Source organism: Heloderma suspectum, chromosome 11 (genome assembly GCF_057233095.1).
Source record: "Heloderma suspectum isolate Gila_16-S chromosome 11, 16-S_ref, whole genome shotgun sequence".
NCBI classification, from domain to species: domain Eukaryota; kingdom Metazoa; phylum Chordata; class Lepidosauria; order Squamata; family Helodermatidae; genus Heloderma; species Heloderma suspectum.
Window position 1 is genome coordinate 44,818,017 of NC_139468.1, and position 15,832 is coordinate 44,833,848.

At 42.3% G+C, this 15,832-nt stretch overlaps 1 protein-coding gene across 2 annotated transcripts in view; it reads left to right on the top strand.

The window, feature by feature from the left end:
- IQGAP1 (IQ motif containing GTPase activating protein 1) overlaps window positions 1–15,832 on the top strand; it is a 190,814-nt gene that overhangs the window by 25,037 nt on the left and 149,945 nt on the right. The window contains exons 3-4 of one of the 2 annotated variants that reach the window (XM_084817840.1): window positions 3,370–3,526; window positions 4,050–4,127. In XM_084817840.1, the coding sequence (XP_084673966.1) occupies window positions 3,370–3,526; window positions 4,050–4,127 (235 nt within the window). Of the gene's footprint in view, window positions 1–3,369; window positions 3,527–4,049; window positions 4,128–15,832 lie in introns of those variants that run through there. The other variant, XM_084817841.1, reaches the window with a different exon arrangement.

Here is a 15,832-nt window from a genome sequence, read left to right on the forward strand (position 1 = left end):
GGCTCCAGTGACAGGAAGCCGGACTCCGGCTGAACATCAGGAAAAACGTCCTGACTGTCAGAGCAATACGACAATGGAACCCGTTCCCTAGGGAGGCGGCGGGCTCTCCACACTGGAGGGACTTAAGACGAGGCTGGAGAGCCATCTGCCAGGGCTGCTGTGACTTGGATTCCTGCATTGAGCAGGGGTTGGACTTGATGGCCTTGTAGGCCCCTTCCAACCCTGCTATGATTCTTAATCTTTTCTTCTCCAGGCTAAACGTACTCAGCCCTTCCAGCCCTTTCTCACAGATCTTGGTTTCCAGACCCTGCACCATCCTGGTTGCCCTTTGCTGGATATGCTCCACTTTGTCAATGTCCTCCTTAATGTATGGCACCCAGAACTGGACACAGTACTCCAGATTGAGCCTGACCAGCACAGAACAGAGTGGAACTATTACTTCTTATGATCTGGATACTCTGCTACTGTGAATATAATCTAAGGTTGTATTACCATTTTTTTTTAGCAGCCTCATCACACTGTTGGCTGATGTTCAGCTGGGGATCCATTAAGCCCCTGGGTCTTTTTCACATGTACTGTTGCCATGCCAGGTTTTCCCTATCCTGTACTTGTGCCATTGTCAAGGGGGGCGGATTGGTGTCTCAGTGCAGGACTTTAGAGTTATTTCTGTTGAATTTAAATAAAACAAGCATCCTTTCTGTGCCCTCTTCCAAGTCCTTTATTAAAATGCTGAACAGTATAGGGCCATGTAGCACCCCACTTGAGACCCCTCTCCATTAACAAGCACTCATGGTGTCTAGTTATTTAGCCAGCTGTTGATTTACCTAACAGTAGTGTTGATTGGCTAGGTGCAGGAAGTTGCTGATGCCTGCTTATCAGAGCAGGCAGTCCTAACCACTGTGAAGGAGGCAGCTGTGAGGCTGCTTCTGAAGCAAGCCTCATTGGACCCTGAGAATGGTAACAATTACTGGCCAGTCACTAATACTCCCTTCCTGGCTAGTTGCTTGTGTAGGTGGTTGCCATGATTTAATTAGGTTAGAAGTGTGTGCCAGGCCTGTTACCAAGTTTTAAAGGGGCCTAGAGGTCCATAATGCTTTGCTTTGGTTCATTATTAAGTGCAATTTCCTTGCTAGTGGGCCTTTTGGCTGGTAAGATGAGTCAAAGGTCGATATCGCCGCCTCAGCACGTTCCATGCTAATGAGCTACCGTTTATCTTATCAGGTCCTAAGATGCGCCTGATAAATGAGGCTCTGTTTATGCTAAGCTACAGGTATCTGTGCTGGGAAGGTTCTGATTTTTTTCCCCTCTGACATGGGGCTGTTAGTCTATGCTGGGAAAGTTGCGGATGAACGCTAATTAATGCTTGCTGCTGTCATGCTGCCTCACTGCTAACATGTATGGCATATAACCCATTTACCTCATGGCTCTGTGTTCAGAGAAGCTGCCTGGGTGCTGTAAGTACTCAATAAAGTCTCCTTGTAAGCAAACCTGGATCTGGCTTGTCATTATCTCACCACCTCCAAACCTTAGCAGCCCACGGCCGAGGCATACAATGTGGTTGCCATGCAACTCCAGGCACACCGGGATCCATTTCAATCCAGTTTTAGGCCTGCTTTTGACACTGATGTTGCCTTGCTTTGGATAACAGGAAAAACTCTGCATGCTTCCAGACACTAGGGGATGACAGAGAACATGTCTTGTTCATCCCCCTTGTTATCCTGTAATTTGATCAGTTCCTTCTCCCTGCTCTCTTCCCTTCTTCTTTCTTCTTCTCCTCTTGCCTCTGCAGCAGTGCCATGTGGTCTTTCCCTGAAGGAAGCAAGTAACCCTATCTCATGCCTTCCCATACTTATACTCACACACCCAGCTTTAGGGGGTGCTTGCAGTTAAACAGTGTTAGATAGCATTCTCTGACAATGTGTATAAAGCACCAATAAAGTAAGTTGATTTGAACGTCTTTTAAACTGGCTCTAGCCTGCGTTTATTGCTTCCGATACTGAATGCTGTGTCACCACCTTTTCTCTGTATAAAGCAACTCTGCTTTAAGCCATATCAGACTTTCCAACACCTTGGTCACCCTGAAGATTGACCTATGCCAGGGGAATGACAGGGTGAGTGTGACCCCACTAATTTTTTTCACACCTCTTTGAGAAGCCTTGGCCATGATGGCCTCTATTGTAGGCTGTCTAGGTTAGAAATCAGGAGCATCCAGAAGACGGTTATAGTATGTTGTGGGACTTCTGCTTAGCCCTCTGGCATTTGTGGTATGGGGTCCCATGGCGTTCTGTCTTGACTCCTGTGCTAAATAAAACCACTGAGTGAGGTCAGTGAAGGTTTTGGAGTAGACATTATCAGTATGCTCATGACAGTGTATGCCCCAGCCATTGGCTGCTAAGGTTACACTCTTCAGAAATCATATAGCTGATGGTCAGTAGCTGTATGCTCTACAGACAGGCAGCTCTTTCTCTTTTACGCTGAATTCAGGTGAACCAGTGGAAGTGCTAAATTTAGTGTCTAAGGTCAGTAATAGACTGGATGAAGGCCAATAAATTGAAGTTCATTCCTGGCAAGACAGGGGTGCTCCTAGTGGGGTGGTTCATCTGCCTGGGATGGTGGTATTCAACCACCATTCTGGCTGGGGTTGCACCCTGTACATGTGTAATCAAGTGACACCTGTCAGGATAGATCTTGGGCCCAGAGTTAAGGTGCACCACAGGGAGGATGCACTTTACATTTATATCAAGGGGATGTTAATGAATGAATATGAACCAAGACTTGAATCAAATGAAATAGGCTTTATTACAGAATATGCAAGACTACTAAACATATGACTTTAATACAGGATGGAGAAGTTAGTTAGATTAACACAATCAAGCTTAGACTGGCTGCTATTTTACTTGATCAAGCAAAAAGAGAGACTGGAAGTAAAACCACAAACATGGGTTCAGGAACAGCACTTCACGAATAGCATTTTTCCTGGCTAGTTCCTGACTGACGAATTCAGGATTTGCCTTGGGTAGCTTGATTAGAATGGTGACTCTGCAATCGGAGAGAGACTTTCAGGTCCTGGAGTACCCATTCTTTACATGCCAGGGACTTGCTCCTTCTTTATTTTCCAGGGCTTTTTAACACCTGATGAGATGTTAATATCTAATTGCTTTACTGTTGCTATTTATCCTCCTGTCTGTTTTGATGTTTTGTGCTTGTACAATGTGCTGGTTTATTAACTCCTCATGAACCACCCTGGTAATTATTTATTGAAAAGAGGCATGCAAATTTATTTAAAAAAATAAATGGAATTTGAGGTGTGATTGCACTGGACATGCTTCCCCCCCGCCTTCCCCTCTGACACTTGCCCTCTGTTTCCAGGTGGATGGAGGCCTGCCTTAGTGAGGAGCTGCCCCCCACAACAGAGCTGGAGGAGGGGCTCAGGAATGGGGTCTATCTGGCCAAACTTGGACACTTCTTCTCCCCAGAGGTGGTGTCTCTCAAGAAGATCTACGATCGGGAGCAGACCAGATACAAGGTAGCGGGGCGCTTCCTGTTCTGCTGACTGAGAAGTTGCTGGTATTGACAGAAAAGGACTAAACAAGTAATAAATAATACAGTGACTTCTGAAAAATACAGACAAGGATAATAAAAATACAGACAATGAGAGGCAGCTTCAGTTGTCAAGCCCCAATGATTAATTTTTTCATTAAGAATTGATAGCTGGCCTTTCTCCAGCAGAACTGCCTGCCAACATCACTGTGCGACATCTGTCAATAAGGAAATACAAACATTGCATCAGTGAGTAGACAGTTGTAGTTCTACTGGAAACCTTCCTAAAAAAGGAGGGTGTGGAAATGCCCGTATTGCTACAGTGAGGCTCAGGGAACAGTTTTCCTATGTCAACACTTCAGCATGATTCCTCGCGCCAGCCCAGCCTGGCTTCTGGGTGCACGCGGCTGCTAACAGACCCATCCATCCATCCACCCATCCATCCAAGTACTGCAGGCTGCCTGCCTGATTGTTCATGCACTTTCATGTTCTCTCCTTCTGCGTTTCAGGCTACGGGCCTCCACTTCCGGCATACAGACAATGTGATTCAGTGGCTGAATGCAATGGCTGAAATTGGCCTTCCCAAGGTAACTTTTGCTTGTCTGGGAATAGAAGGAGCTTTTGAATGTGGGAGTGGTGGTAGGGATAGGTACAGAAAATGTTCTGCTTAAGAAATCTTAACTTCAGTATTTGTAAGATCTTGTAGCTGCATCTGTGACTCCACACTGTGCTGATGGAAGACCAGGGTGGATTGTGTCCCGCAAGTACTGGGATTCTAGAAGAGTTTATCTCTTCCTTCTTTCCAGTGATTAAAATCCTCTATCTCTTGAATATGTTCCCCTGGATAGTTAGTAGAACTCTGAGAAATAATACTGAATGGATCTGTAGACTTTGTGGATGTAACTGTGTATGAATGGAGTTTATGAACAGGGTGGTTGTGATAAATTGAGAGCCTGGTTGGTTGAGGAATTGTGGGAGAGGGATTGCTGGGTTGCTTGGTCATGTTTGAATTCTTGACCTATTAGTGGGTTGAAAATACTTTCTGTACCAGGTCAGTAATTTTTGGTGGGCCCAGTATGTATGGAAGAGGGAAAGTTAGGAGGGGCTACCATAGATGTGATAATGGGCAAGGGGCGCAATGGTGGATGCATGTTGGGTGTGGCAATTGAGGGAAGGCAAATTTGCTATTATGCATTCTTCCCCTTCCATCTCACCCTCCAACCTGGATAGCATTGGTGGCCTTACTGCAGTACCCTCAGGGTGATCTGCTGGATTGCAGGTTGGCCAAGGGGATTGGAGGTTGGCCATTTATGAACTGATTCAGGTAGAGCAGGCTGACCTGATGGATATAACAGAAATATGGTTGGATGAAGGGGGAGGTATGAGCCTCTCCCAACTATGCCCACCAGAACCCACCAACCAGGGTTCAGTTCATTTTATTATGCGGTCACAGATCCATTAGAACAAACAAATAGTGGATTGTAATAATTAAAAGCATAAAAATAATAATTCATTACACAACAAGCTTAAGAAATAGTAATTAAAACATACACATTAAAACATTTAAAATATATGGCCATAATTAGAACACAGTGTGATACAAAAGATAAAAGCATGGAATATAAATTACAATTAGGATGAAGAAATAATCTTACAAGACCTTTGAGTGGAGAAGGGGGACTTAACCGCTAACTCTGTCCTTGGCTTGTTTGTACCAGCCAAGGAATGTTCCAGATACTGTTCCGATGTCCTTCCAGGGCTTTTCCTCATAATAGGGCAAAGCAGTCTATTACATTCCTTCCTATGAAGGCTGCATTAAGAATATGACTTAAAGTTTCAACTGCTTCATCTCCACAGGGACACAAATGATATGGGACACCCTGGTAGCGCCCTTCCAGTATTGCAATACTGCAGAAGGCAGTTAAATATAACCCTAGAGAAGACATGACGATACTTGGGGATAGTCAAATTATCCAGATATCTGGCATATCTAGGGAATTCAAAAGTGAAACCAGAGTGTATGGAATAGCAGGTTCTATGAGCATTTGATAAAGAATATTGAAAATCAGTATTGTTGATCTGTTGTTCCAAAATGGTTTTTACAACAGAATAATCTCATGTGCAGAGGAAATCCATAGGAAGGCCTAATAAATGCAGTTAAATAGTAAAACCTTTAAACCATGAAGTGGTAAAAACATCTTTTTGTAAAAGATAAAAGGTAACTTAAAGATGAGTTAATGTATACAACTATAAGCCAATATCGGAAGGCAAGGGGCCAGGCCCTGCATTCTGTACATGCAAGGCCAGCCGCCAATCGCAGGCCAGCGGATGACACACATCTTGGCATTCCAAAAAGCGAGTACAAGAAGTCTGAAAGATCACTCTCCACTGTCGAATTAAACCCCTGAATCCATATTGGTGCACCATACAACAATTGGGACAATGTGTTAGCCTTGAATATTTGTAAAGCAGCAGGAATGAATTGTTCCCCTTAATAGCATTCTGGGCAGCCTGGGCTGCAGACCATCTGTGGGTGGCCCAAGAGAGTGGAGAAGAAAACATAATACCCAGATATCTAAACTTCTTGACTTGCTCTATATAGTGTCCTTCTGTTGTCCACTTATTTGTTGATCTGTGTCTAGGAAAAACCATAATCTTTCTTTTACTAAAGCTAACTGTCAATAGATTATCTTTACAATAGGTCATAACATGCTGCTGCTGCTGTTTATTGCCGCCCCACAGCGGAAGCGCTCTGGGCAGTTTACAAAAGTTAAAACCTTGAAATACAATATACAAAATTTTAAAAACATTTACATAAAAGCATATACAGTATATACAAACAACATATAACTAAAAACAGCTTTGAACTAAAAACAATTTTTAAAAAATCCAACATTAAAACAACACAGCTTCAAAACAGTATACAAAGGTCAGCAGAAGGAGCAAGAGTTCTCAAGCGGGGAGGGGGAGGCCTGCCGGAATAATGGAGCTTCGGTGCCTGCTTAAAAACCTTCAACATGGTCAGCAGGCACATTTCAACTGGCAGGTCATTCCACAATTGAGGGCAGCAAAGGAGGAGGCCCTCTTGCGTGTGGCTGCCAGTCTCACCTTAGGCAGCTGCAGCAGAGAGCCCTCAGAGGACCTGCAGTGGTGGACTGGGATGTAGGGGAGGAGGCACTCCCTAAGGCACCTTGGACCTAGACCATGTAAGGCCTTAAAGGTAAGAACCAGCACTTTATATCTTGCTTGGAAACAAATTGGCAGCCAGTGTAAAGATTTTAAAACCAGTGTAATATGTTCTCCACAGGGTGTCCCAGAGACCAACCCGGCTGCCATATTTTGTACCAGTTGAAGTTTCCAAATTAAATATACAGGCAGCCCCAAGTACAGTGCATTCCAGAAACCAAGACTAGAGGTCACCAGCACATGCATCACTATTGCCAGGTCCACATGTTCCAGGAATGGGCGTAGCTGATGTATCAGGCAAAGTTGATAACAGTCGCTTCTCACCATTGCCTCCACCTGGGGTGCCAAGAGCAGGGTTGGGTCAAGAATAAATGTAATAAACGTTTAAGGCCTGTTTTAGAGAATGACATAAGAACAGCATCATCCACATACAACAATAGTGGGACTTTAGTCCCTGCTAATTTTGGTATGTGAAAATCAGATGCTAAACAATTCCCAATCAAGTCATTTAAATAAAGGTTAAATAGCGTAGGGGATAATATACAGCCCTGACGAATCCCGTTAGTGGCTAGAATGGATTTTGTCAGATTGCCCTCCAACCCGCACCGTACTCGGAGTGTAGCCTGTTGATAGAGACGCTGAATAAGATAGAGCAATCTTTTGTCAGTGGAGGAATGATATAATTTAGCCCATAATCTGTCTCTTGATATTGTATTGAAAGCAGATTTCAGATCTATAAAGGCAACAAACAGACCATTTCCAAAATAGTTCATATATTTCTCTGTCAGATGACATAAGACTAGACAATGGTTGAGAGTTGGTTTGCCCTTCCTGATGAAACCTGCTTGTTCTTTCCCCAGGATATTTTCCTCCTCTGTCCACAGGGTGAGCCTCAAATTTAGGTTGCTGGCATACAACTGACAGTAAACTGATGGGGCTATAGTTTGATGGATCCTCTCTATCACCTTTTTTAAATATTGGGATCACAGTAGCCTCCAGCCATGCCAGGGGGAGTTGGCCAGTATTATTAATATGTGTGAAATGATTAGCTAGAAGGGGAGCCCACCATTCTGGATTAGCCTTCAAGATTTCAGAAGTAATTGAATCTAATCCCGGGGCCTTCCCTGGTTTAAGACAGATGATTGAAGTCCAGGTCCCATTTCAGGGGAAATAAATTTTCCATTGGCTGCTCCCTGGATTCCACAAACATTTTGGAAAAATGACACTCCCAAATATCAGCTGGAATATTACAGCTAATTAAGCCTGAAGAATCGCCCAAAGTGCCAGTGACCAGTGCCCACAAAAATTTAGAAATATTATTTAACGAAGAATCTATCAGAACCTTCCACCCATTTTGAACTGCTTGTTTCTTCTTTTGAGCTAGCAGTGTTTTATAGTGATTTTTAGCCAAGTAGTATTCTTGGGGTAAGACAACATGGTTTTCCTTCCTATACTCAACAAGGTTTTTTTTTTTTTAGCATTCAGCTGGACACACATTGTTCAGATGGAAAAAAATTATGCAATTGGAAAGCTAGTAGATGTACCTTTGGAAAAATTTGACACGTGTTATGCATAAACGTTTATTAAGAACTTAAACAACAGGCAACGTCAAGGATGGCATGTAACACACATTATGTAAGGGTAGAATGTGCTCAGATTCCATACTTAAAGCAAATTGCCCAAACCATATTAAAACAACTTCTTCTTTGCCAGAACTCCTTTTGTTCACCTTAGAATCATAGAATAGTAGGGTTGGAAGGGGCCTACAAGGCCATCGAGTCCAACTCCAGCCTTCATCACTTCCTTGTAAATATCCTCAAAATACTCCTGTTTGTGTGCCTTAGGCCCTGCGTTCCTTCTTCTGAGCCATTGCAAAGCAGCTGGTCTGGGGTTAGTCAATGGTGGCATATTATAATGGATGTACAGACAGATGCTTTCTCTTTCTACAGATAGTTGGGCCCCGCTTTTCCTTCTGAGTGCAATGCTTGCACTTAAGAGCCTCTCAGCACCAGCGCTATGGGTTTGGCAGAGAATACGTGGGTAGGTGGGCAAGGATCGTAGTGATATTCGTGAAATTTAGTGAGCTTGCAAAGGATTTGACCTCGTCCCTCAAAGCCATGGCACGCACACTCTCAACATCGTCAGTGTCCAATATTTCTTCATACTCTATCCCCAGAACTGCAAAATTCAAGTCGGTGTGCAATGTGTTGAACACCTTCTTGAGATCTGCATCTCGGGAAAGGGTAGGGTATTTATTTATGTATTTATTTTATTTAAAACATTTCTATCCCGCCCTATATCATTAAGATCTCAGGGTGACATACAGATAAAATCAGTGTAAGCAATATAAAACAATAAATAAACACCTAAAAACATAGTGAACTATTAAACAAGCTAAAACCAGTTAAAATCTAAAACAATAAAACAGGTAAAACAATGTGCTAGGGAATGCATTTAGCCCTCAAAGGCTTTGGTAAAAAGCAACGTTTTTACTTGGTGCCGAAATGAGACCAATGTCTGTGCCAGTTGGGCCTCCAAGGGGAGGACATTCCACAACCAGGGTGCCACAGCAGAGAAGGCCCTCTCCCACGTCCCACCATAGTGTATGTCTCGTACTGGTGGAACCCAGAAGAGGGCCCCTCCAGCACATCTCAGTTCTCGGGCAGGCATATATAGGGAGAGGCACTCCCTCAAATAGCGAGGTAGAGAATGGTTTGGCGACACTGATATGTCCATCGTCAGTGCTGAGGTGCTGAGAGACTCACATACTTCAATGCAAATAGCCTCAACGTCTTGGGTATCGGTCACAAACTCGTGGAGCTCTTTATGCCTCTTTGTAATTAGGGTTTTAGTGGCTCAGTCTCCTTTTAGTTGCTTAGTCTCATTCTTGCCAGTTTCAGTGCTGTCCTGTAGAGCCTCCACCCATGTGCCAAGGCGAGATTTCTCTGTGAGACCACTGATTTTAGACCTATCAGCATGTCTGGGATGGTGGTGGTGTATGCTTGAAGCTGTGTCTGGTACCTGCTGAACACACAAAGGATGTCTACCAGAAAAGGTGTGAGTTTCAGGTTTTCCTCTGACAAGATAAAGAATCCCTTGCTACTGTCCTCCTTCGATTGTTCAAAGTACATAATGAGTGAACGCCGAGAGAGAAGAATTGTCTCCATGAGGGAGAAGGAATGCTCTGTTGATCGTACTTCAAAGATAGTTGGGAGTGGCAGCAAGCAAAATTTGCTTCTAAGGGAAGCAAAAGCCGAGTGTAGTCAAACGCGTACCCTGGATTTGAAGAAAGCTGATTTTAATAAACTCAGAACAATGATCAGTAATGTCCCATGGCAAGCGACTCCAACGAGAAAAGGAGTCCAGGATGGGTGGGAGCTTTTAAAAAAGGAAATTCTCAAGGCACAGTTACAAACAATTCCAACAAGAAGAAAAGGTGGAAGACAACAGAAGAAGCCAATGTGGCTTCACAAAAAGCTTAGAGATGACCTGAAAACAAAAAAGGACATGTATAGGAAGTGGAAAGAAGGCCAAGTAACAAAGGAAGAGTACAGGCAGGTAGCACAGAATTGCAGGGATGGTGTCAGGAAGGCTAAAGCTGAGAATGAGCTGAGGTTAGCAAGGGATGCTGAAAGCAACAAAAAGGCTTTCTTCAGCTACGTGCATAGTAAAAGACAGAGGAAAGAAATGGTGGTTCAACTATTAAATAAGGATGGCAAAATGATAACCGATGACCAAGAAAAGGCAGAGGTGCTCAATTCCTACTTTGGCTCAGTCTTCTCCCAAAAGAGGGTCTCTGACCCCCCTGGCAAAGGCGAAGTACAGGCTGAAGGGGCAGGATTGCAGCTTGAGAGCGATAGGCATATGGTCAAGGAACACCTAATTACTTTGAATGAGCTCAAATCTCCAGGGCCAGATGAACTGCATCCTAGAGTCATAAAGGAACTGGCAGAAGAACTCTCAGAACCACTGTCTATTCTCTTTGAGAAATCATATAGGACGGGTGAAGGCTAATGTTGTCCCTACCTTCAAAAAGGGTTAAAAGGAGGAACCTGGGAACTACAGACCAGTCAGTCTGACATCAATCCCTGGGAAAATTCTGGAGCAGATGATAAAGCAATCCATCTGTAAGCGCCTTGCAAACAATGCAGTGATTTCTCGAGGCCAACATGGATTTGTCAAGAACAAATCCTGCCAGACGAATCTGATCTCATTTTTTGATCAAGTCACCTCCCTTGTGGACTGTGGGAATGCTGTGGACATCATATACCTCGACTTCAGCAAAACTTTCGACAAAGTGCCCCATGATATCCTGATGAGCAAACTAGCTCAAAGTGGGCTAGATGAAACAACGATCCGGTGGATCCACAGTTGGCTACAGAATCGGACTCAAAGAGTGCTTATCAATGGGACCTTCTCTAACTGGGGAGAAGTGACAAGTGGGGTACCGCAGGGCTCAGTCCTGGGCCCAGTGCTCTTCAACTTTGTTATTAAGGACTTGGAGGAGGAGGTGCAGGGAATGCTGATCAAATTTGCAGATGACACAAAATAGGGCGGGGTAGCTAATACTTTGTTTTGGAAATACTCTTCATTCTATTTTTTATCTTTATAAATGAAATAAACAATACCAACAACCCAGTCATTATCTACGGTTTCCAACAATACAGTATTGTTAAGAGGACACAGCAATAACGAGAAGTGGGAAAAAAAGAGAGAGAGAAAGGAAAAAAATCAGAAGAAAGAAAAGGAAGAGGAAAGCAAAAGGGGAGAAGAAAAAACATAAAAAGTTACTTAAAAGGATTAAATTTAAACTGCATTACATACAAACTTCAAGTATCATTCTACTTAGATATTATACCTATATCATTGCCAATATTGCACTTCAGTACGGCATAGGTAATCAACCTTAAATTTCAGTATCGTATCATCAGGCTTTTTTTAAAAATACTTTTTATTTATTTTGTCTTTATAAATGAAATAAACAATACCAACTATCTGATCAATAACTACAGTTTCCCAACAATGCAATATTCTTATGAGGACACAACAGTAACAAAAAGAAAAGGAAAGGAAAAGAAAAGAAAAAGCAATCTTCCTCTTCCCTCTCCTCTTTCAAAGGGTTAAATTTAAACTCCAATACCCATGAATGGCTTCAGATGCCATTCTATTTTAAAAACTATACCTATATCACTAGCAATATTACAATTTAATAATCAACCTTTCATTTCAATATCATATCATCAATCTTATATCAAGAAAGCAGGCCTACAGTTCATTCCCAGTAACCATATATTGCCTTTAAGCTTAACAATTCAACCAACCAAAAATCTTACTGAGTAATCTTATAGTAATGATAATAATAATAATAATAGTAATAGTAATTTAAAAAAGAAAAGGTGAAATTATAATATATAATAATAAAGTTTGAAAGCAACCTTACAACAGTGATATATTTTATACTGGATATATAAATGATTGAGTTCAATATATCCTCAAACAATACATTTAAATACAGCATATCATATCTATTTTGGAAAAAGAGAATTTAAAGAAAAATAAAAAAGAGACGAAAAATGAAAGGAAGTAAATGAATATATGTATAATCAGATATCTTCTGGCCTAGCCTGAATCATGTAGACTAAACATAAACCGTTAACAAAGCTTATTTAAAAATTCCAGCTCATGGGGCTAGAACAGAAATCTCACGCATTTTTACATTCAGCCATGCCTCCACCATTTCATGGTTTAGGAACTTCTTCGTCTGACCTTCAGAGACAATGCAAAATGTAGCAGGATAGAATCATAGAATAGTAGGGTTGCAAGGGGCCTACAAGGCCATCGAGTCCAACCCCCTGCTCAATGCAGGAATCCAAGTCAGAGCATCCCTGACAGATGGCTGTCCAGCCTCGTCTTGAACGCCTCCAGTGTGGGAGAGCCCACCGCCTCCCTCGGTAATTGGTTCCATTGTCGTATTGCTCTGTCGTATATTGATATTTTAAATAATATTGTGTGTTCATTTGTTTTGCCATATTCTTCGCCTTGATGAATTGCTTTCTTTTATTCGCCACCTCTTTGATGTAATCTGGAAACAACATAACTTTATCTTATTTCCAAAAAAGACTTCTGCCCTCTCTTGCCAAACGCAGGATATAATTCTTTATTGAGACTCTTGCAAATTGAACTGTAATCATATGGTCAGTCCCTTTAGCATTTGGCACACGAAATGCCTGCTCAGTATCAAATAAATAATCAGATGGCACAGGGTCTCATGCAAAAGCTTGTCCACAAAGGTAGGCAAATTTACATCAGTAGGCAGATTTTTAATCCCAATAATACGTACATTGGATCTGCGTGTGAAGGCTTCCAGTTGAGAAATTCTGGCAGAGATATTTTTGAAAAGAGCTTGTGATGTGATTTCATTCGTTGTGAGCCTATCTTGTAGCTCGTTAACTTTCGTCTCCATTTTTTTGCCAAGAAGCGTTAATTAAATCCACAGCTCCTTGCAGAGCGGTGATGGAATTTTGGATTAAATCCAGCCTCTTGGCTTGCTCCGCAAATTGCAAAGATAAAGTTTTTATCAAAGTAAATAATTCCCCTACATCATCTGTTCTCAGAGCTTTTGACAAAGGTGGTATGGGAGGAGTGGGCGGCAATGCAACCCCCTTTCTTCTCCTTGGTGTAGCCATGTTTCTCTTTAAACAAATCTTGCAAGTCCTCAAATATTCTCAAATATTGTTGATATTCTTAAACCATTCCTCAGGTGTTGCTGATATTTCTTAATCCATATATTACAATGGAACACGTCAGCCCTGTTTTCTCCTATTAAATAGGAGTTTCAGCACAGCTTTTTGCAGTGGTTAAGCTCTGGGAAGATAATCCTGGAATCCAGCCCCCCCACTGCCTCATGGGGAGTACTTTTCTCCAAGATGTTATCCAGACGCTGCTTTGCCCCTCCTTTTAATTCCAGCAGGGAGATGAAAAGGGTTTTCAACTTTTTAAAAAGCTGTCTGAGATGGCGTCCTGCAGAGACTCAGTGGGATGCTGCAAGGGCGACATTGCGTCAGGGTTGGATCGGAGCCCAGAGCGCCCCAAAGCAGTTCTGATTCTGAGGAAGAGGTAGAAACCGCAGGAGAGGAACCCGCGCGCTGTTCAGAGGAGCAGCCAGGGGGAAAGCCCCTCCCGGTACACATTCCTGAGAGTGATAGTGACCCTGGCAGGGAGAGGGAGGTGCAACAGCAGTTTCTGGATGCTAGGCACCGGCACAGCTTCAAGTGGGAGATGATGGGCGCTGAGAGGAGGCACTCAGCCCGCTTGGCGCGATGGCAACAGCGGTGCCCCGATGCCCCATGGGAAAAGGGTGGACTCTCTCTTCCTAGCCCATAAGTACAGAGGTTTCCCGCCTTCCCCTCCAAATGGAGATCAACTGATTCCTAAAGTTAGAACCCCTGAGTAGGCAGCTCTCTTAAGTCTAACTTGTAGGATCAAGCAATTAGCATCTGTAAGTGTCATTAGGTTGAACGGAAATAAAGCCTTGGAAAAGAGCCCTATTGTTTGTGTGTTGATTTTGGCTACCTGAGGATTTCAGAAGGCAGCAGGGGTGACCTCCCAACACATTGGTTCCAACCGGAAGTCATATCATCAGTCTTATAGCAAGGAAGCAAGCATACAATTCATTTCCACTAACCATATATTGCCCTTCAGTTAATATATAATAATAGAACTTAAAAATTTAGCCAGCCAAAGATATTACTAATCATAGTCTCATAATAATGAAAGTAATAATAATAGTAAAAAAAAGAAAAAAGAAATGAAAAAGGGTAAAAAATAATAACAAATCACTAATATATTTTATAGTATCTATATTTTAGAAAATATCATTTCCACCTATGTGTACATATCTATACACATACAAATAGGATTTTTATATACAGTATATCATATCTAATATAAAAAAGAAGTAAGAAGAAAACAGGGATGTATATAAACAGTTCTCCGCACTGACGTACTGCCCAGCCCTTGTAGCCTAAACAAATCCAAAGAGCAATCTTGATTGAAGAATTCTCAGCTCATGAAGATGTCTCCTGTGCTTTACTTTGTATGCCAGCTAACCAAGCCTCTGCCAATTCATGATTTAAATTTTTTTTCATCTGGCCTTCAAAAAGAATACAAAATATAGATTTGATATGATATTGTAAATTCATTTGTCTTGCCTGATTTCTCGCCTTGGTAAATTGCCTTCTTTTGTCAGTGATTTCTTTAGTGTAATCCGGAAATAACATAACTTTATCTTGAGTTGGTCCCCAAAAAAGTCCTTTCATTTCTCTTGCCAAGCACAGAATATAATTTTTTGTAGAGACTCTTGCAAATGGGGTTGGACTCGATGGCCGTGTAGGCCCCTTCCAACCCTACTATTCTATGATTCTATGAAATTGGACTGTGACAGTTGCACTCCCATTGGTGCCATGAATTGCACCTGGAACATGGTATGCATGTTCAATATCAAGTAAATAATCATCTGGCAGAACGAGTAGCTCATGCAGAAATTTATCCAGGAATTTAGGCAGCCTTATCCCATCAGGCAGATCTTTGATGCCAAGGATACGCAGATTTGCTCTACGAGAATATGGCTCCAGTTGGGAAATTCTAGCAGACAGGATATTATGAGAGGCATGCATAGCAGTCTCTTGCACAGAAATCTGTTCTTGGAGGGCATTAACCTTCAATTCCGTCTTCTGCAGAGAGCTATTAATTAAATCCACATCCCCTTGAAGGATAGTAATGGAATCTTGGATTGTATCTAGCCTATTAGCCTGTTCTGCTAGTTGAAAAGACAAAGTTTTTATCAAAGCCAGCAACTCCTCTACATCTGCAGCATTTCTAGAAAACTTTGGCAAGGGGGGAGTTGGGGGGGTCAGCGGTGGTCCCACAGCTTTATTCCTTCCCTTTGATGCTGCCATCCCCCTCTTCCAAAGACAAAGCAAGCAGATATAGTTACAAACAGTCACTTAAACAGATTTTGCAGGTCCTCAGATGTTGGTATTTTCAGTTCAAAATTACTACCTAAAATTGGTGCTCGTCAGCCCTGAATTCTCCTCACTACGTAGGA